Genomic DNA, 20,612 nt, shown 5'->3' with positions numbered 1-20,612 from the left:
TCATTAACAGTTAAATAATGGTGATTAATGGTGTGATGGAGGTATTTATTTAAGGTATTTATTTATTTATACATTATTGAATAGGTTTAGGGTTAACTCTTAACCCAGCCTAACCCCATGCTAATGGTATATAATAATGCAAACCATGGCTTCCCTCCTGTTTTTTGGGTGGGGTAATTCGTCTTAGTAAAGCATGACTACTGTCAGCTGCAAATAATTGGGTTGAATCCAGATCTTTTCTGCTTGGAGTGGAAGACCCCCAAAGCCACTACGGCGTCCTTCCATATTTAGACCATATCACATTCTGGCAAGGTAAACATCCTGAGATGTTATTTCCAAAGCTGGGCTTCCTATGATAAAGCAGCGATGTGATTGGACGAGCTTTACTCCACGTCTGACGACTTTGGTTGACGTATCACCGCCTCACGTGCCCCCTCAGCGCGCTCGTGACGCAACACAGCTTTCCTGGGCTCATCGCGGTCCTCCTCCCGTGTGTTGTTCGGATGAAACGCTTCCCTCCCGCTGCCACACTGATCCTCTTATCGACAAGTAAGCTGCCAAGATGGACGTTGTAAACCAGGTAAGGATTTTGAAAAATATTAAAACATTTATAACAAATCAGTTTCTTAGACGGCAAGCCTATATCAATTTACTGCGGTTGCACTCATATTTATATATATATATTTTTTAGAGGGCGCTGTAATAATACTGCCGACCTTTCAGTTGAGAAATGCACTGCTTTCGATCCGTTTTGATCATTTAAACCGAATTACAAATTTCCATTGAAAGAAGTGTTGCAGTGCGCTAAAAGAAACAACAGACTGCATGATATGTTGCGCCTTTTTTTTTGCAATATGATGATGCGGGAGATATGATGGAGGGGCCCGTTCCCGGTGCAAACCATCCTATAGGTGGTCCAACGATTACTGCAGCAATGACATTTGGCTACCGAGGGCACGATGTCGGCTTATGGGACTATTTGGACATATAAATCAAAATTAATCCATAATTTCACCGCACAATTTTCCCATTTGTCGAACATAAGCCCACTAGAGCAGTTTTCTAATGGCCTTTTTCGTATATTCGGGAAGACCGCAGTAGGCCTGCTCCCAGTCTGTAGCCAGGACACACAGGAGCATCCACCACCTCCAGCGACAGCAGCTTTGCAATCACACACCAATCCCTCGATGGTTAATTCAACGACGTGACTAAATTTTGTCACCGATTCCTGAGTGCAGTCTTATTTAATATGAATATTTTTCTGGGAAACATAATCGATGGTATTGGGTAGGCCTATATAAGGCTAAATAGCCTAGCTCAAAGATTACACCGTTTAGCAAAAAATAGTATATCGCTTATTCCAGTGCGGCCATTTATTGATGCTCACAGCCGAGAGACACACAGCCTTCATGGCTGTGTCGCCGCATTCACCCAGACGCAGTGGATCCGTAGCCTGGGAGTGAGCCGTCATGCGGAATGAACATACACCAGTCATGTGTGTGCAGACAAGCGAACGAAAATAACAATTTGATAATCAGCTTGATCGAATTGCAATTCCACCCCCACCCCGACCACCCTCTCTCGCTTTAAGTCCCCCCCCACACACACACACACACACACACACACACACACACACACACACACACACACACACACACACACACACACACACACGTACACACACGCAAGCACACACGCAAGCACACACGCATGCACGCGCTCGCGTAAAAACACCTTTCCTTTACGGATGCGGAGTTGTAAGCCTATTTTGTGCGATTGACAGGTGCGTTTGTTTAACCGTCTGAAACGTTCTCATATTGACTCCCGTTGTTTGTGGAATGTGCCACAAAAAATGTTAATTGTGGTTATTTTCTTTTCACAGTTGGTGGCCCAAGGCCAATTCACGATACTCAAGCAGCCTTTAGGATTCATCAAGGCTCTACAATGGGTGAGTGATCTCATGGAAATTATGGCGCGCTTTGTAGTCCTAATGGAAGTTCAAATAGTTGAGAATCTTGGTTTTGAAAGTTGGGCAGCAAAATCTGTGCCAAACGACGTTATAATCGTACAATATTTATTTTAAATTGAGAGTTTAGAATACAATCTATTTATGTCGAGACGTTGGCTGACATATTTGTGTCCTTCTGCCAATCAGAGGGCACAAAGCTGTAGTCTACGTGAGGCTTTATACGCTCGTGACTGGCCGAGCGTGGCGATAATACTACACTACCCATCAGGCCGTGCGGCTCGTCGCTTCGTCTTGGTTGGGTACTGGCTGAGCTTTACGTGTAGACAGTGCATTGAATGGAGTATGGAAGGAGCATATTCGGTCCAGGGCCTCCATCCTTGTGTAAATATCTATGCATAAATTGATAAAATGGAAATAAAACTATATATATATCTCTATATATATATCTCCTCTCTATATATCTCTCTCTATATATCTCTCTCTATATATATATCTCTCTATATATCTCTCTCTCTGTATATATATATATATATATATATATATATATATATATATATATATATATATATATATATATATATATATATATATATATATATATAGTGTATAAACATCCTTTCACCAGATGATGGGGATAAAGCACCTTCTGTGCTGTTTTTTATTAAATGGTTCAATCTGAGGAGTACTGATTCATATCAAGTGATACATTTTCTTTATATATTCGTACACATCTTTGAGTCGCCATGTAGTGCTGGTTCTAGGCTATTTATGCAATTGAGTTATGATGACACAAACAATTGTAGATTGTATTTAACTTTGCCGCTGACTCCATGACGCTCAAATATTATTGCATAGTCACTAAAGGTTTTTAAATAGACAGAATGACCTCAAAGATAACAAATGTTCTTTAGTTACTCTAAAACGGGTGTAGCTACTGTTCTGGTTTCTAAAAATTGCCCTTTCCCTGTTGTTGCCCAGGATCATGTAATTTTGCTTTAGATGCCACGCCTCCTCTTTATTTATTTTATTGTTTATTCTTACAGGGATAGCGCACAATAATTAGTAATTGTTAGACTTCTGCTAGCTGCTGAATTACATTTATTTTCCCTGGGCAGGTAGGCTAAATAAACTACAGCAAATGCACCATATAAAACATCACAATACCTAAAAGTTCATCTGTACAATAAATCCTATGTGATCATTAATGTTGACATATTTGTGCTTCCTTTAGCAAAAGCTGGTTGGTTTCAGGGCGGTTTCAAACTCTGCAAAGCTTCCTGAGCCTCTAATGTTTTAGGGTATAGAAGTCCACTTCCCCACTTCGTTAACAGAGGCTTGACTAGTCCACTGGCTAACACCATTGGTTGGCCATTGGGGGATCGCGCCATGACAGAACTCTGCTCTTCATCAGATAAAGGACTATTTTACAATCAATTTTACTATACATTCATTGGTTCTCTAGAAGTTATGACTGTATCACAACCTGGTAAAAACCTGACCCTAACTGAAAATGTGTGCCTATTAAGGCCCCATTAATGTTTTACTTTCTCAATGTTTACCCTGAGGCCATGTAAGTACCAGGAATGCGTGGGAATATAATGATTGTAAAAATAACATTTACCCTCTAAAATGCTTACAAAGGCCTACTTTATTATTCTACCCCTTATAAGCTAACTACAGTTAGCGCATTTCTCTATACGAGATGACTCAGCAGACGATGGACAAACAACATAGAGATGTGTACACACAGATGTTGCTCATATCATTAATTTGGGTCTGTGGCTTTAAGCTTGGCCAACTTCCCCAGTTTTGGTAACCATACTGTTAGGCCCAATCCCATTTCTACCCCTTACCACTTCCCCTTACCCCTCCCCCTTGTTGTGAAGGGGTAAGGGGAAGGCGTAAGGGGTAGAAATGGGATTGGGCCTTAGTGGGATCCCCTTACCCCTTCCCCTTACCCCTTCAAAACAAGGGGGAGGGGTAAGGGGAAGGGGTAAGGGGTAGAAATGGGATTGGGCCATAGTAACCCTACTTATAAGCCAGTGTAATACATCTGAGACATCTTTGTGAAACAGACCACAACGTTAATATGGAAGTGTCTTACTTGCAGTCATGCAGGGAAAAATAAATAAACACAGGTTGGAGATTGGCCTGGCTAGCCCTTTTAAAGACGTGCTTGGTGTCAACAGTGAAGTCCTCCCCTGGAGCAGTGTGACTGTTCCAGCTCCTCCGCACAGCGCGCCTGGGTCACGGCGCACTGTGGCCGCCAATCAGCAGCCAGGGCTCGGGGAGGCCTGGGTCTGGCTCCATGAATCATGTGTCAGAGGCTCTGTGTGTCTCCGCGTCAGAAGTGGGGCAGCTGGCGGGCCGCTGCCGCTGCTGCTCTCTGTGGATTAATATGGACATGATGCTGCACTCACGTCTCCGCACAGCCTCCCTACTGCTTACACAGGGGACAAAGAAATACACTCATTTATTAATAATAATAATAATAATAATACATTTAATTTAGAGGCGCCTTTCAAGACACCCAAGGTCACCTTACAGAGCATATAGTCATCATAAATCGTTTAAAAAAACAAGACATTGTGGAAAAAAATAAATGAACATAATAAATAAAAAATAAATAAAACAAAAACAAGACAAAACAAAACAAACAAATAATCAAAACAGTGATCAGTTAGACGTTGTGTGCGAGTTTGAACAGGTGAGTTTTGAGTTGTGACTTGAAGGTTGTAATGGTGTCTGACTGTTTTATGTGGGGGGGAGGGAGTTCCAGAGCCTGGGTGCTGAACAGCTGAATGACCGGGCACCCATTGTAGTGAGTCGTGATGTGGGGATGCATAGTAGTCCAGCAGAAGTTGAGCGGAGGGAGCGGGAGGGAGTGTATTCTTGGAGGAGGTCGCAGAGGTAACTGGGGGCTAGGTTGAGCTTTGTAGGTGTATTTACCCCTTCCCCTTACCCCTTCAATACAAGGGGGGGGGGGAAGGGGAAGGTGTAGGGGTAGAAATGGGATTGGGCCTTAGGCTCAATCCCATTTCTACCCCTTAGCCTTCCCCTTACGCCTTCCCCTTACCCCTTCCCCTTACCCCTTCAAAACAAGGGGGAGGGGTAAGGGGTAGAAATGGGATTGGGCCTTACACCCGCCCTTCCAACAGGATTGATTGAGCTGGAGCCGTTACCCCACACACCATCCAGATGAGTCATCAAGGTGTTCTATTTGTACCCGGCAGGACACTTTCCTTTTCAACAAATATTATCCTGGAAGGTTTTAGACTATTTGATTGCATTTTAAAATAATACCTTTTAATTGGCTCAATATATTCTTCGAATGTTTCTCCTTGCGAGGGTGATGGCTTTGAAGGTCAAACAAATATTATTATGTTGAATTGTGAAATCACCCACTCAAGGGCCATATTTCTACAGACACTGCATCGTATGAACGCACGTGCATATAAATACGGATTCTGCCTCTTCTGGGCGCCATTGCCTGTGTAGACGAGTGTGCATTTTCGTTTGCACACACTACAAATAGAACGTCCTTGGTTGTGTGAGTCATGCAGGAGGCCCGACGCTTCTATCCGTCTCTTCAGTGAATAGCGGCGGCGATGCCCATGTTGGATGCTTTAGGGTGCAGAATTCAATGTACACACAGCACTGACATGGGGGCTCCCCTCCAACATCTTTACAACCCAAATACCCCCCCACCCCCTGCTCTAGTGAAGGTCAGATTGCAAACAGCAGAAGCAGAATAAATAATATCACCTGTGATGTAATGTCAACTTTTTGACTTATCGTCCGCATTATTGTTTTTCGGAGAAAGAGCGAAAAGAAATTCAGAATTGCTGTGAAATGGTGTTTCTTATCCATCTTCATGGGTTATGGTATGAGGTCTTTGTAGAGCCCTAGTGACTCTATTTGCATCGTACATCTGTTTAACACTCTCCACAGGCTTGAGGCTGGAGAAGCTGTTCAACATCCTCCACAAGCTGTAGGATGCAGTAGCACATTTGTCTTTTTATAATGGACCAGATTCACGTTACACGACTAATCACCAATTAGTGGATCATGTAATGAAACAGGTCATTTTCACGTACACACACAGACACACGGGCCCACATAAGGCCCCAGCATTTTGCTTGCTTATGCATTTGCACATTTAAGCAATAGCAACCAACGTGAGGGAGGAAGAGAGAAGCAGCCCAGATGGCTATGGAACTTTGCGTCCATGGCATGCTAGCGAGTGTGCATTGTCCCCCTCTAACCAGCACGACGACAGGATACAGGCAGTAGCAGTTCTGCTTTCAGTGTGATGCTGCTAATACTGTTACCATGGCAGCAAATGCTCCTTGTGCAGCCATTTCTTTTCACACCGAGGCCATCCCTCCATCTATCTCTCTCTTCCCTCTTTTTCTTTCAGCTGTTAATTCAGCCATCCACTCAACTATAGAGGCCACAGTAATCATAGCATTGTGATACGGTTTTACTAATGGAATTGTTTACAAAGGTGAACATATTTAATCTGAGGGTCCTGAAAGAAATACCGTAAATGAATTGTAAAACAACTGTCGTCTCTCACCATTCAAATACCATTACTCAAACTATATATATATATATTAACTTATTATATATATATTAACTAAATTAACAGAAAGCACACAGTGATACAATATGAGTGCTGGCTAACTTTATTCGTAACACCTGAGATAAAAGAGCAGTGGGAGCAATAGGTTTCGAAAGCAGCGTTTCACTATGGGGTTAATCCAGCCAAACAATCTGCTGGCAGATTACTCTAAACAGTTATGTGTGTTGATTCCAGAAGCAGGAAGACTTTACTTACTACTAGGCAATAAGAGGAAGTAACCTGTGTGCGTACCTGTGCGTGAGTGTGTGTGTGTGTGTGTGTGTGTGTGTGTGTGTGTGTTTGCATGTGTGTGTATGCATTGTGACTGGCTTTCAAGCTTCCTGAAGGCATAGTTGGGTGACAGATGGCAGTGTACCTCAGACAGATTAATAACTGGATTTACTATCCAATCCCATCTGGCCCTGCAGGGAGGGGAGGCTAGGCTATGGTAAAAATAGTCTGGCTTGACTAATCTGCTGTGTGCGAGAGTGTGGGCTTATATCTGCGCATGTGTACGCTCATGCAGCTCCATTGGTTATACTGGAGGAAAAGGCACAGTTCTCACCTGAAAGATCTCACCTGGAAGCTTACGGCGCGCGTCAAACCACCGATCGACCCAATAACCAAAGACTTGTTTGACGACAAGCCAAATGCAAAACCCTGCTGCCAACCAGACAGAACGTTAAGGTGGCTGTAACCATGGCAACAGGTGCAGCTCCCGCTCGGTAGCCCTGGCGATAACGCTGCATTGATTTGCATGGGGTGCTCCTCTGTCAGCAGCTCATGGGGATTGGTGCGGCCTCAATGCGCAAGACGCTCCAGAGGTGTAAACATGTCTCTGTGGCGTTCAGTCTAAACAACAGTTGCTTGTTTTACATATTAGCATTATTTATAAAAAAAGGAGTTCACTTGCACATGAAATATTCCTGTTCTTATTCATTGTTTTTTTTTTATATGCTGCCGTCTGAATGTTTCCCTGATGTGTTTTATACATTGCATTTGTCTTCAATGAATTAAGATGGTTAGAGCTCATATTTTTGCGTTCTTATGTCTTCTAATCCATCAGATCTTTGCCATCTTCGCCTTCTCCACATGTGGCAGTTACTCAGGCATGTTCAAGATGAGCGTTGAGTGTAAAAACCGGTCGGAGAGCAACCTGGCCATCGAGGTAGAATTTGAGTATCCGTTCAGGTCAGTATGTCAAGCACACTCCCATACTAGCATCAACCGAATCACCAATTACATACTGGACACAGATGACAAATGGTTACAATACAGTTACAAATGAATACAAATAAGAAAATTCATTTCAAGTGTTATATTGCAGAAGACCCATGATATGGTTTTGTATTATGTATGGATAAAACTGTATGATCTCATATGCGATTTAAATCTTATAATTACAAGATCTATGCTCATAACTAGGTTTTTTTACGAGTTACTACAACTACAAGAACATGGGCAAGTGTATCAGTTCCCAAATGAATGCCATTCATTCCTCTGTACTCATGTGTTGCTGTATGTGCTGTAGGCTCCATCAGGTGTACTTCGACGCCCCAACCTGCAAGGGGGAACGCCCCGAGCGTCTCTTCCTGGTCGGTGACTACTCCTCCTCGGCTGAGTTCTTCGTCACCATCGGTGTCTTCTCCTTCCTGTACTCCATGGCAGCCCTCTCCGTTTACTGCTTCATGCTGGAGAAATACCGGGAAAACCAGAAGGGCCCCCAGATTGTGAGTACAGTACCCCCGGTTTAAGGCCCAACCAGCCTTTGTTTTTGCATGACTTTGGATATTAATTGATTGGGGTTTGACAGAACGAGCTGTTGATGGATGTGTGTGGTCTGGCTTCAGGACTTTGTGGTCACAGCGGTGTTTACCTTCTTCTGGCTGGTGTCTTCGTGCGCCTGGGCCAAGGGCCTGTCGGACGTCAAGACCGCCACGGACCCCGACAAAGTCATCCCCCTCATCACCGCCTGTGATGAGCTGGAGAACCGCTGCAAAGAAATCCACGACCCCAAGGTCTCTGGCCTCAACACCTCCGTGGTACGTACTCTCGCCTCGTAACTAAACACTTGATGTGAATATGTTAGGAAAAACCTTGGCCAAGGATCGGCTCTTTCTTGTCTTGATTGTGCTAGATGAACCATGTGAACAAACAGGGCTGGCTTTACTAAAACTTAAAGTGTCCATCCATCTATCCATCTAATGCCCTTCTGTCCTTTTACTTCGGACCCAAGCCCTAACAACATACTGCCCCAACAAATCCAGCCAAAGCCCTGATTCCCTTCTGCTCTTTCAAACCCCCAGGCGTTCGGCTTCATCAACCTGATTCTCTGGTCTGGGAACCTGTGGTTCGTGATCAAGGAGACCGGCTGGTTGGCCGCCTTCGGGGTCACATACGCTCCGTCCTCCCAGGAGAAGCAGCCCGCCCCCGACTCCTTCGCCCAGGGGGGGGATTACGCCCAGCAGGACCCCTACGCCGGCTCCCAGGGGGGCTACCAGCCCGACTACGGCCAGCAGAGCTACACCGAGGGCGGCGAGTACAGCCAGGGCTATGAGCAGCAACCCACTTCCTACTCCAATCAGAACTGAGGCCATCCAATCGGTGTGAAGCTGCAGGATGGTGAGTAACCAAAAGACACAGCGTCATCATCCAATGAGAAGAGGCCATACATTCAGTTTGACCACAGAGGACCAATGCTACAGTCATAAGCTAATGGAAGCAGCTATGGATGAATCCTGTATTATGTAATGTGAATGCACAGATGATTTATCGGGTGGTTAACTAGTATTACAATCATAAATGTGGTTTGGATTATTATCCAAACCACATGACTGGAACTGTTTTTAATACATTTTCCCTGTGTGTGTGTTTGTGTTTGTGTTGTGTTTGTGTGTGTGTATCTGTGTGTGTGTGTGTGTGTGTGTGTGTGTGTGTGTGTGTGTGTGTGTGTGTGTGTGTGTGTGTGTGTGTGTGAGTGTGTGTGTGTGTGTGTGTGTGTGTGTGTGTGTGTGTGTGTGTGTGTGTGTGTGTGTGTGTGTGTGTGTGTGTGTGTGTGTGTGTGTGTGTGTGTGTGTGTGTGTGCGTGTGTGTGTGTGTGTCTGCATGTGTGTGTGTGTGTGTGTTTGTGTGTGTGTGTGTGTGCGTCTGTGTGTGGTTTGTGCGCGTGTGTATGTTCCTTCCAGGCTGACGTTAGTTGTAATTTAGGAGTGTGGTTCTCGACCACCGCCTGAACTCCACAGTCCTCTGTGTGTGTGTGTGTGTGTGTGTGTGTGTGTGTGTGTGTGTGTGCGCGTGTGTGTGTGTGTGTGTGTGTGTGTGTGTGTGTGTGTGTGTGTGTGTGTGTGTGTGTGTGTGTGTGTGTGTGTGTGTGTGTGTCTGTGAGTCAACTAGAGGAGGAGGGGTGATGTGGACCCCGGCCGGACCACACTGCAGGGTGGGGGTTGGTGTGTGGGGGTGTGTGTGGAGGGTGGGGGTGGGTTTATCCTGGGGGGCGGTGGGGGGTGGGAGGGTTTACTGTAACAAGCTGTTTAGTCTCGTAATGTACGTAACTGTAGAAGACAACCAAGGCTTGTCTGTTTGGTCATGCGAGAGAAACTTGAACACAATACCAAAACCTTCACTAATGAACGGTAAAGATACATCTTACTAAATGGGAGAGTCTTCAATTTAATTGAGAAAATTGTAGTAATATTTAACTTGGGAGAATGTATTTGTCTGTGCTGTGTAAATATAAACATAACGATATATATACATAATTATTATTGTTATTATTATACATACACAGTTGAATAATTGTGCACTCCATATTAGTTGTTATACAACAAATGTAGAGCACAGAGTTATTCAACTGCATTTATTTTGGTTCTGTTTAGGAGCTTACATAGTTTAACCCTACTGTCCTATTCATATCCATCACTCCTTAATCAGGCTAGTTATTTGGTTATGAATAGATTTTTTTTTTCCGACTTTCTTTTGTATATGTTTCATATAATGGAGGGGCGTTCAAGTGGTCGAGGTTGGTGTCAATGTAATGGTAAATGTTTCAACGGAAGTGTTTAGAAAACATGTTTGCTATAGCAGTGAGGAAATATTAGCTGTGCATTATTTTTATTTTGGTTTTTGATTTGCTGTTTCGGTTGTCATCCCGACATCACTATCACGACAGGATTTCCCTTTTGTGTTTCACAAAAAATGTAAAAAACTGGCACAAAAATATGAAATGCATATAGTAATGACAAATAGTTAGCATGGTAGCATCTTTTATCTGCATATACTATGCTTTTTTTTTCTCCAAAAACCTGCTGTTGTGTTCTATTAATGTGAAGATTGTGTATCAGGGAAGTTTAACTGTTTAGCAATGTGTGTGTGTTTTTGCGTGTGTGTGTGCGTTTGTCTGTGTGTGTGTGTGTGCGAGCGGGTGTGTATGTGAGTGTGTGTGTGTGTGGGTGTGTGTGTGTGTGTGTGTGTGTGTGTGTGTGTGTGTGTGTGTGTGTGTGTGTGTGTGTGTGTGTGTATGTGTATGTGTTTTGTTTGGGTGTATGTTATGGCATCAAGCAAATGACGTCAATGAACCGTGTCCAGTTTGATCGCCTTCATGTGGTCCAGATAGTAGTCAGACAGAGTCCTATAGTTTTTTAACCATTGTTTCTATTGCAGCATAATCATGGAACTAAAATATTTACATTATCATGTACTGTTGTCTGTGTGAGAACAAAGTAAACGCTATGGCTTTGAAGGTCATGCCCAAACCATCGGATATTCTATATTCTGAGCTTTCCAACGATATAGCAACATAAATTATAAGGCTTCTGCATTTCCCAATTCCTCTTCCATCCCTTCCTTCAATGAGAGACACGCCCAAGTAATGCATGTGTGTTCTACCTTTTACCTACACGGCCCTAATGAAACATTGACCTCGTTCAGACCGATGGATGCATTCAATGTTCATGCTATAGTATCAGTACAGCGGTGGTTGGTTGAGGACATAGCTTACTGCATACAGCACATGCTAAATTTCACACAAAGCACAGAGTCCAGTGCTGACGGGAACACGCATTCCCAGGTCATCACAGATATACTGCCAATTCTCTGTTTGGTGGTTAGAAGAAGAAAATGTTTGCTAAATGGTGTGAGGTGTGGCTTAGCATTGGTACTGTTGCTTCCACAGTAATACTAAAGAAGATGTCCGGCTATAGGCTTTAATGGTGGGTTTACGTTTTAAATTTACTTTTGAAAAAGGCCTGGGTTATTCGGATGGGTCGGATGTAGAAGCAACAGCTGTCTTACTTCCGCGAGTTCCCCCTGCCCTCCTCTCTCTCTCTTTCTCTCTACTTCTCCCTATCAGTTTCACTCTAGCTCTGATACATATGCTCAAATGAAAATATACTCCGTTGTTAGTGGTGAATGATGTCTTGTGATACTCTACGCCTTTTAATAGTGCTGTGTTTATTGTGTATGACGTATTCATAGTAGTATTTATGATGATAAGTCTGAGAAAAGAATATCCCAAACTCTTGAGAATTCTACTGTATTCTTATTATATGGAATTCGTGTGAAATAAAAAAAGAATAAAACTTGAAATTATTCTGTTGATGGTTAAATGTCTGCCTCTTCTTATAATGTGTTTTATCAATGATGTTATATATATTTCTCTTTAGACACGTCTTCAAGTCATTTCGTGCATTGAGTGCTGTGCATAATCACGGCTGCATACCGGGCTGTGCCCTACAGACGGTCGACGTGGTGGGAAATTTATATTTTCCAGTGTAAGTAATCATCACCCATGTGAATGCATGAACACGCCTACATGAAATGGTTTTCTATTCAAATTATACAACAGAATAATAGTTTGTAGGAAATGAATAAGTCGAATAGTGGGTCTACAATAAGCTTTCACAATACAATAACGGGAAGTTACGTAATCTTTTCGCAGCAGTGAGGGTGGGTGAAGTGACAACCAAAGACTGTCGTGTCATCATGACTATGATTCACCACTTCGTGACGGGCTGCGGGCGGGATAGGCAGCAGTATATATTTTATAAGTCAAAATAGTATTTAAAATATATTATACGCAGTAATGAAATAAATAAAAAAACATCCCAGTCAGATAAAATAAAAAACTATTATCAGCCTTGGAATGGAAAGAATGTGTGGGCAGAGCCGCCCCCGAAGTGCCAAGTTGTCATGGGAACTGTCGGCGCTCTACCGCCAACACGAACACGACCAAATCAAGACAAACCAAATGTGGTGGTGAAAATATCCAATTTAACCATGCAATGTTATCTCTCAAGCACCGTGGTCAACACGATCTCATGTGTTGAACACAAAATAACAACAGGTTGCAGTGAGACGATCAGGAGCGTATTACGGTATCCAGCCCCCAGTAGATGAAAAGCCTCTTGAGAAAAGTGAAAGCCAACGCCCCGCTGACGCTCCTCCGTGCAGAGCCACTGCGATCCACACTGAAACCCACTGTGCTTCTAACATAACCTCTTCGCGCTTTACAACCAGGGAGACAGATCTTCGATATAGATAACAGCTACTAGCCGTTTAGTTTGTATTTACGGGGAAATCTTACGTCGTTGTCCGCGTTTCAGTATCAACAGTTGACTCGAAGTGAAGACTTTAGACTTTAGTTGAAGAATGGCTGATACCAGCCCCGCTGCCAACTGCATGGACAAGCTCAAAAGTTACGTGAAGACCCCGAAAGGGGTTATTCTTGCAGCGGAAATAGTAAGTGTTTTTACTGGAGTATTTTGTTAAACAACGTTAAATTGGGATTGATCTCTTCTGCTCGCCAACAAGCTTTGCAATACAATACAATTGCTCTGTATGGTCTACGGTGTTTACTTGTGTAATTTGCCACTGGTTGCTGCAGCTTGAAGACTGCCACTGTGTGGCTCAGTGTGAAGTATAGCCTGCTCTCACACACAAAGGAGCCGATCTAGCATGTTTGGTCATTTTCAGACAAACAAAGGTTTCGCTTCTCATGATGAAGGATATATCGTCTCTCCTGTTTAAATGAGGACCACGTGGATTCGGGGTTGGAAGTCAGGTCGAGGGGTTGAAGGGCTTCCACCACCTGTCACGTTTTCCCATTTGGCACTCACCAAACCAAAAATCGCCTACGATTTAACTTGGCAGTTGACGCATCTGGCTTTCTGCTGTGATTCCCTTTTAGTTTAATTCGTAAACCAGCCCACAATACTCCCTTTGACCCCAATCATAAAGCTACAATCAATTGTATCATGCTTAGATAGATAAGGGTTAGCTTTAGGAATTTGTCTAGGCGCCACACAGGTTAAAATAAGTCAATACACGCACAGCACATACAGTACATAAAAGACAATGACACAGACAAAAATTTAAACCAGTAAAAATATAAAAAGATGTTGTGCTATTGCAACTTCCCATAAAGTGTTTGTGCAGTCTCTAAAGTGCAGAGTGCATTTAGCTCAGGTTTACTCCTAGTGCCGGAGCATTGAGGAGCAGCCTCATAGTGGCAGGGTACGGGCTATTGCAGAACGGTATGTTTTACCCCGGAGACTTTGCATTCTCTTTCCAGTGTCTTATTTCTTGAATTAATAATTATTAACTTTGTGTTGAGCACTGGTGTAAGTTATCCCCAGAAAATGGTCTAAGAAAGAAAACCTTCTTTCTCAAATGCACACGTCATAATGAGGGTCCTGCCTGGTAAATTGTCTTTAAGGGGTAGGCCCTTTAGGGAATTTCCATGAAAATGTGTACCGGACTACCCCAGCGCTGGGAGGGGTTGCCTAGCAGGCATCTAGGGGCCCTGCATGCTATTAAAGGGTATTTACACACTGGAAGCCATGGTGGGTTTGTCCACTATGGGCTGTATTTGGATCCTGTGATGGTAGAGCTATTAAGAGGCCTCGTCCAAGCCTCTGACTGCCCTATACATATTATGAGTTAGGCGTCATCTAGTGTGCTGTAGGTTACGTTTGTGGTTTAGCAGCAGCTACAGCAGAGATACTGTATCACATTGACCTGACTGTGAGGTCACTTTGCCTACACTACTCAAACGCAGTCTGAAGCTCTTTGGAGTCGTTACAATGGCCAGCATCCTGAGACTTACAGACACACACCCACATGCATTTTCTTACACCGACCATGTTTGCCGTCAAACCTCAAAGCTTCTTGTATGCACACAAACAGAGCATGACCAGTCTTGATCAGGTTTTAACGCTCCGTGAGAAGGGCAAACAGCTACGAGTTGGGACTTACACACACACACCCAAATTAGCGGAAACCTCCCTTTTGTGACATGCAGCGGTGGTAATCTAGTTATTACTGATGGTTAGATGACATGATTCTCTATTTCATTGAAAGAACAGCAAGTCGCAACTGACTACAGCTGTTGTCAGTGAAATGATGATCTGTGATCACTGTTTGAATGGAACACGCGTAACTGAAACGGGAACCAGTGTTCTGTCAAGCCAAACACGACTTATTCAAGGGTGCAAACTGTTAGGATGACTAAGATAAATCTTATCAGTGACCCAACACACAAGACTCGATGTCACTTCCTTGGTTTTTCGTATTGTGCTATGGGGGCCTGCCCTTTTGGTTGTCGTGTTGCTCTATGACTATAATTAGCCACACCTTTCTAAGATTTTACCCATATCTGGTTCTAAAGAGCATTTTGTTCATTCTACTCTTGTGCTTAATGCGTCCTAGTGCTATGTTTTGGCCCCTCTCCCTCCCTTTTGTGTAAATAGATCAGGGCCCACTGTCTCTCCGTAGCACCAAGGTGTCACCATCTGGGGTGGGAGAAGGACTCCAGAGTGGTGGGCGGTTTGACTCTTGTGGAGCCTTCGCTGCCTTCAGAGCAAGGGCCCAAGATACAGCCTCTCTTTGTGTCCGGGGGCCCTCGGACATCTTACCGCTTCACAGAGGCGCTCTGTGCCAGCCTCCTGAACACTACTACTGTGTGTGTTTGTGTGTGTGTGAGTGATGGGAGAGAGAGAGAGAGTGATAGAGAGAGAGCAGTGACAGATGGAGAAGGCTGTTGTTGGGGGTCATTACCTCATGCATGCTCGATATAGCAGTCTCTAGCTAGTCTGCAGACTGTGAAACATAACTTACTCCCCTCCCACCTCCTGGTTGTTTGTGTGAAATAAGGTGACGGTGCCGAGGGCCGCTAAGTGCTGAGAGATGATTAACATCCTAGGAATCCAGTTGAATCCCGCCGCCCACATTCAGCAGCATCAGGAGCAGACCTATAAGGAGCTGTGGAGTGAGAAGTGAAACCCCAGACACAGCATTTCTACCCTGGAGAGGTTGTAAAGAAGCGCACAACGTATATGTTTTAAACAGATGGCGGAAATGACTTTGACGTTCTAACGATGTTGACATTAATACAGGGGGAGGATAACATAAATGAGAGCCTCATGAATCAAAAGGCCCACAGTTCCCTATAAGCGGTCCTTATTTGAGTATTATTAGGCTGTGTTGTGCCATGTGTCTGTATACATGCAACCTGCCCACACCGCTTGACCGCAGCAACAATAGTGCAATTGAGAGGGGGTCTGCTGGGGGTCTTGAACCGTGTGGGCCGAGTAACGTAAAGACTTCTACGAAAACCGGCAGAAGCTCAGCGGGCCGGGCCGGCGGCGACGCCTTCCTGCTTTCCCCTTTGCATGGAAAAATGTGTTCATAATGTGGGGGGAAACACACGCAAACACACACGCACACACGCAAGCGAGCTGTAAGTCTTGGATGGAACCAACATGTGTTGGGTGGATTGGTTTGGTTTTTATAGAAAGGGGTGAAACACATACAGTCACTGATTTATTTGAGGCACCTACACTTTTGACAGTGTTTAGTTTGGCTGCTTTCTACCCTGTTGCACATAGTTCCTCTACCGAGACGGATTTGCTGATTAGGCTTTGCAAGTTTTCCTGTGGTGAAAGTAAAGGTCTTGCTCTTGTTCCACGAGGGAGAGGACTAGTTGTATGTGTGCACATCCTGGTCCAGAGAACCATGTCTAATGTAGAGGGACTTCATTAAGACATTGTTTTCCAACCTGCTCCACTTTGCTCGTACTGATGATTCTTTGCAATTGCACGGGGGCCAGGTTACGTTTGTTGATTCTATTGCTGATTCTAAGTAGTAAACTTTCAAGTACCGACCTATTCTTATATTTACCACAGGATACATGCCATTCCCTGGTGTAACTTCTACTTTTAACTCCTGGCTGCTTAATAGTATTATATTACAACGATAATGTTAATAAATAACATACTTAATATTGCACTAGGCAAATCGATTTAGCCAAAAAACTTATTTTTATCTTCCCCTCCCCAGCTCGTCAGCCTCATCATCCTCATCTGCTATGCGGCCTCTTTGTACGGGGGCTACACCGCCGTGGCCATCTGTGCGATGATCTTCGCTATGATCTACTTCGGGATCTTCATGATGGAGATGGACAAGCAGATCCTATTGATCAACTGGTTGTGGAGTGTGAGATTTTCAGTTGCACACGCACACCTACATGGACACACACATAAGTATAAGCGCACACAGACGCACACACGCACACACAGACACACACTAATATTAGCACATGCACACACACTTACATGAACACACACACAAGCATTAGCAAACGCACACACGCACGCACGCACGCACACGCACACACACACACACACACACACACACACAGTGCATACACATACACGTGCACACACGCCTACATGAAAGTACACGCTCACTTATGCTATAAGATGATGCTAACTCAGCCATGTATAGACTCGCAAACATAAGGAAGCAAAGTCACACCCAACACATACCTCTGGTATGATCCTATAAATATAAAACATTGTGTGTTGTAAATCTCCATAAAATTCCCCAGGAATTCTTTGTTATCATTGAATGATTGTCGTCAGCAGATTAGTGCAAGCTTAAGCTCACATGAAGATACTCACACACTCCAGACAAACTTTTTATAAGGTTTTATTGTGTGTGGGTGTGTTCCTATCTATATTCCTATCTATATATATGTGTGGGCGTCGGGTGTGTATTTACACATGGTGTTGCTCCTGTGCTGGCCCTAGGATCTAATCCGTGCTGGGATCGGTGCAGCTCTCTACATCATAACCTCCCTGATCGCGGTCATCAGAGGGACAGGCGACGGTGCCCGCATCGCTGGCGGGGTACGGCGCACTTCCTTTGCATTGACATGAAGGCAAACTCGTGCTCGTTTCGTAACTGCATCCACTGCTGACTTTGCATTGAACCACGTTGACACATCCGCTACAGCAAACAGGACAAAGAAACGCTGGACATTGGGTGATAGTGAAATTTCTATCTCACTTCCTCATTATTTACTTGTATGAATTTTTTAATGACTTGAGAAACATAAATATCATGTGTCTCATGCTGTTTTTTTACCATCAGAACTAGACGCAGAGCCAGTCACACAAAGTTGGGCCCACACTTGCGTGGGCAGAATTCAACGAGGCTGTTCTACAACAACATCTCTGTTTACCTTACCATTTTTATATTGTTGTCACCTCTTCTATTGTAGGTCTTCGGTCTGCTTGCAGGTATCCTGTTTGCCTACGATGCCTACACCATCTACCTGCAAATCAAGAGCGGCAGCCAGCACGCAGCAGCTGGTACTGGTAGGAACCAACGTTGCTCCTTCACTTTTGTTATGATGTTAATGAAGTCCTTAAAATTGTGCAAATGAATGCCCTGTATAAACCATGATTCTATGTAACTATGTTTTAAAAGGTAGTATGGCTCACTTAAAAAGTTTGAATATTGTTATATATTATGTCAAACAAAGCAAGATATGCCTATTTTATTATTACATTGCATCTGCCCCATCGTGGCTGTAAGGTTGCTTTGAGCAGATGATAACCCTACTTTCTCTCTGGCTCCTGGTTGTCAATCTTCCTGGCTCACAGACGACACTGTTTAGTAGTCCAAGGCACCACAACCAAAAGTCAAACACACAGCAGCAAGAGATTAAGAAAAACACATGAGGAAGATGATGATGAAGGAGCCCGGAGGCGAAGAAGAGAGCAGAACATGGCTGACGGCGGACATCGGAGGGAGCAGACAACCTCATGTTCCGACTCCGAGGAAGAGGACATTTTTTTTAAAGGTGCAATGTGTAGGATGTAAGTGGAGTCCAGCAGTGAGAAACAAACTGAATCCCCCCCCCCCCCCCCGTGTAACCGTATAGGGCATATCTGACAAGTAAGATTTAGGATAGTTAAAAATTTAAAATGGGGCCTCTTTTGAGCCATTTGTCCATTCTGGGCTGCCGTAGAAACATGGCGGTGCAACAAGGTGGTCTCCGTGTCAGGACCCTCTCCCTATGGAGATATAAAGGGCTCATTCTAAGGTGACGAAATACAATGATTCTTATTTCCACGGGATCATACACTAATGAAATCATGCTTCATAAAAATCATACATGAATATTCTATTACATTTCTGCCAAGTCGGTTCTTAGATTCTACACACTGCCCCTTTAAAGGTCCGGACCAGGAAGGTGAACGTCTTCGCTGACCAACCAGTGACCTGCAGGTGTTCTATCTAGTGCTTGCGTAATGGTTGGGTTGCATCAGGGTTTTCCTGGTTGAACCTTAACTACGACTTCAGTGTGCCCCTGCGGGATTTAGTGTTTGGTCATGTAAAAAGGGAAAGTTGTAAATATGGCACTGTAAAGCATTTGTTTGTATCCCTAAAGCGGTTTTCTCACTCTATTTAGTTTAGTGCACATTTCTACTGTTTTTAACGGAATATAATGGTAATGTTGACTGTGGCAAAGTCTCCTTGTCCACTTAATACTCTGTATGGATTTAAGAAACAATTTAAACATGAACGGGCGTTTATGGAATTACTTGATTTGTTCTAAGTTTTGGTTTAAATATATTTTTTGGTGTTCATGTTAAGTAAAGTTTACTCGAAGATTCAGGCTTGCAACCATCAATGCCCAAACCCTTGCATGCTCTCCCTGCCATTTCAACGTTAATTGTCATGCTTTGTGAGATATAGTGCCTTAATCTGGTCCCAACTAACCACCACGAGTTACATTAGTTCTTGTCTGGTCTATGCTGTGTTTAATACTCAATAATACTGTATTTTTTTTTACAGACCAAAGATGAACTAATGTGAGGTTTAGGCCTACCTAATATGCCTGTTTGTATTGGTATTCTACTGGTTCTTATCAAAGCACAGTCTTTGTTCAGTCAAAGTTTTGTAATAAATTAATCACCAAAGACCTTTGTCTTCTTGCTTGAGGGAAGCCCATCACTCTAAATGATTTTCAATTCTTTCTACTCAGGTCTTGTGTGTGTTTTTTCATTTGTGGTCGTAACAAGTTTCCAAGGTGCAAAATTAAAGTGTATAAAAGATATTTTATAGCAGCCAAACAAAACGCCTTTTGTGGATGTGTACTCAATGACTTGAAGAAGCTGTGTTTGAGAGCTTGTGAATGGTATTTCTGGATTTGGATATTATGGTATTAAACTTTAAACTGTACAATTTTATTTTCATTTAAAGGTTGAAGTTTTTGAAAGAAGCCTAAATGTTGTTAACTAATAAGCTTCATATGTTCTGCCGTTTCACATTTCACAACATCAGTGATTTCAGAAATAAAACTCATTGTTGCCACAACGAAGTGTGAACAATGTCTTAATTGTACATCTCTTACAATGTATTGAAGAAGATGTATGCCGTTTGTGAACTTCTGCTTCTGAAAAACTTGCCCAATTTGTTACACATTTAACCAGTTTCTTTCCCAGGTTTAGAAAAGAAACAAGCCTCCAAACTGCACTGCACATTCCATTTCCCTTTTCCCTCATATACAATTTTAATGATATGTTAAATCGAAATCGAAATACTTTTTATGTCTAAATCGAATATCTAAATTGAAATGCTTAATCTGAAGCTAAATACTTGATCTAAATCTAAATCGATATTTTATATCTAAATCGAAATGCTAAATCTTATATTGATCTAAATCCTAAATTC

General features: G+C 43.2%; 2 protein-coding genes across 2 annotated transcripts; both read left to right on the top strand.

The window, feature by feature from the left end:
• The first annotated feature begins 420 nt into the window (after nucleotides 1–420).
• On the top strand, nucleotides 421–12,186 carry sypb (synaptophysin b). The gene is made up of 7 exons (XM_060055565.1): nucleotides 421–580; nucleotides 1,883–1,948; nucleotides 7,660–7,784; nucleotides 8,125–8,323; nucleotides 8,444–8,635; nucleotides 8,900–9,215; nucleotides 9,779–12,186. Exons 1-6 carry the CDS (start codon nucleotides 563–565, stop codon nucleotides 9,182–9,184), a joined length of 885 nt encoding a protein of 294 aa, XP_059911548.1. The 5' UTR covers nucleotides 421–562; the 3' UTR covers nucleotides 9,185–9,215; nucleotides 9,779–12,186.
• A 652-nt stretch (nucleotides 12,187–12,838) lies between these two features.
• plp2b (proteolipid protein 2b) lies at nucleotides 12,839–20,255 on the top strand. The gene is made up of 5 exons (XM_060055652.1): nucleotides 12,839–13,328; nucleotides 16,926–17,081; nucleotides 17,678–17,776; nucleotides 18,151–18,247; nucleotides 18,536–20,255. The coding sequence occupies exons 1-5, from the start codon at nucleotides 13,239–13,241 to the stop codon at nucleotides 18,547–18,549; spliced, it is 456 nt and encodes a 151-aa protein (XP_059911635.1). The 5' UTR covers nucleotides 12,839–13,238; the 3' UTR covers nucleotides 18,550–20,255.
• The last annotated feature ends 357 nt before the right edge of the window (nucleotides 20,256–20,612 follow it).

Source organism: Gadus macrocephalus, chromosome 1 (assembly GCF_031168955.1).
Source record: "Gadus macrocephalus chromosome 1, ASM3116895v1".
Taxonomy (NCBI): domain Eukaryota; kingdom Metazoa; phylum Chordata; class Actinopteri; order Gadiformes; family Gadidae; genus Gadus; species Gadus macrocephalus.
This window is presented reverse-complemented; position numbering and strand designations above follow the sequence as displayed.

What these genes read in the sequence shown, in the direction of transcription:
- sypb (XM_060055565.1), top strand. An exon ending in TCATCAAGGCTCTACAATGG is followed by an intron (nt 1,949 to 7,659) that starts GTGAGTGATCTC and finishes CTAATCCATCAG; the next exon opens with ATCTTTGCCATCTTCGCCTT. An exon ending in CTGGCCTCAACACCTCCGTG is followed by an intron (nt 8,636 to 8,899) that starts GTACGTACTCTC and finishes TCAAACCCCCAG; the next exon opens with GCGTTCGGCTTCATCAACCT.
- plp2b (XM_060055652.1), top strand. Translation starts at nt 13,239, where the DNA reads ATGGCTGATACCAGCCCCGCTGCCAACTGCATGGACAAGCTCAAAAGT. An exon ending in TGATCAACTGGTTGTGGAGT is followed by an intron (nt 17,082 to 17,677) that starts GTGAGATTTTCA and finishes TGCTGGCCCTAG; the next exon opens with GATCTAATCCGTGCTGGGAT. An exon ending in GTGCCCGCATCGCTGGCGGG is followed by an intron (nt 17,777 to 18,150) that starts GTACGGCGCACT and finishes CTTCTATTGTAG; the next exon opens with GTCTTCGGTCTGCTTGCAGG.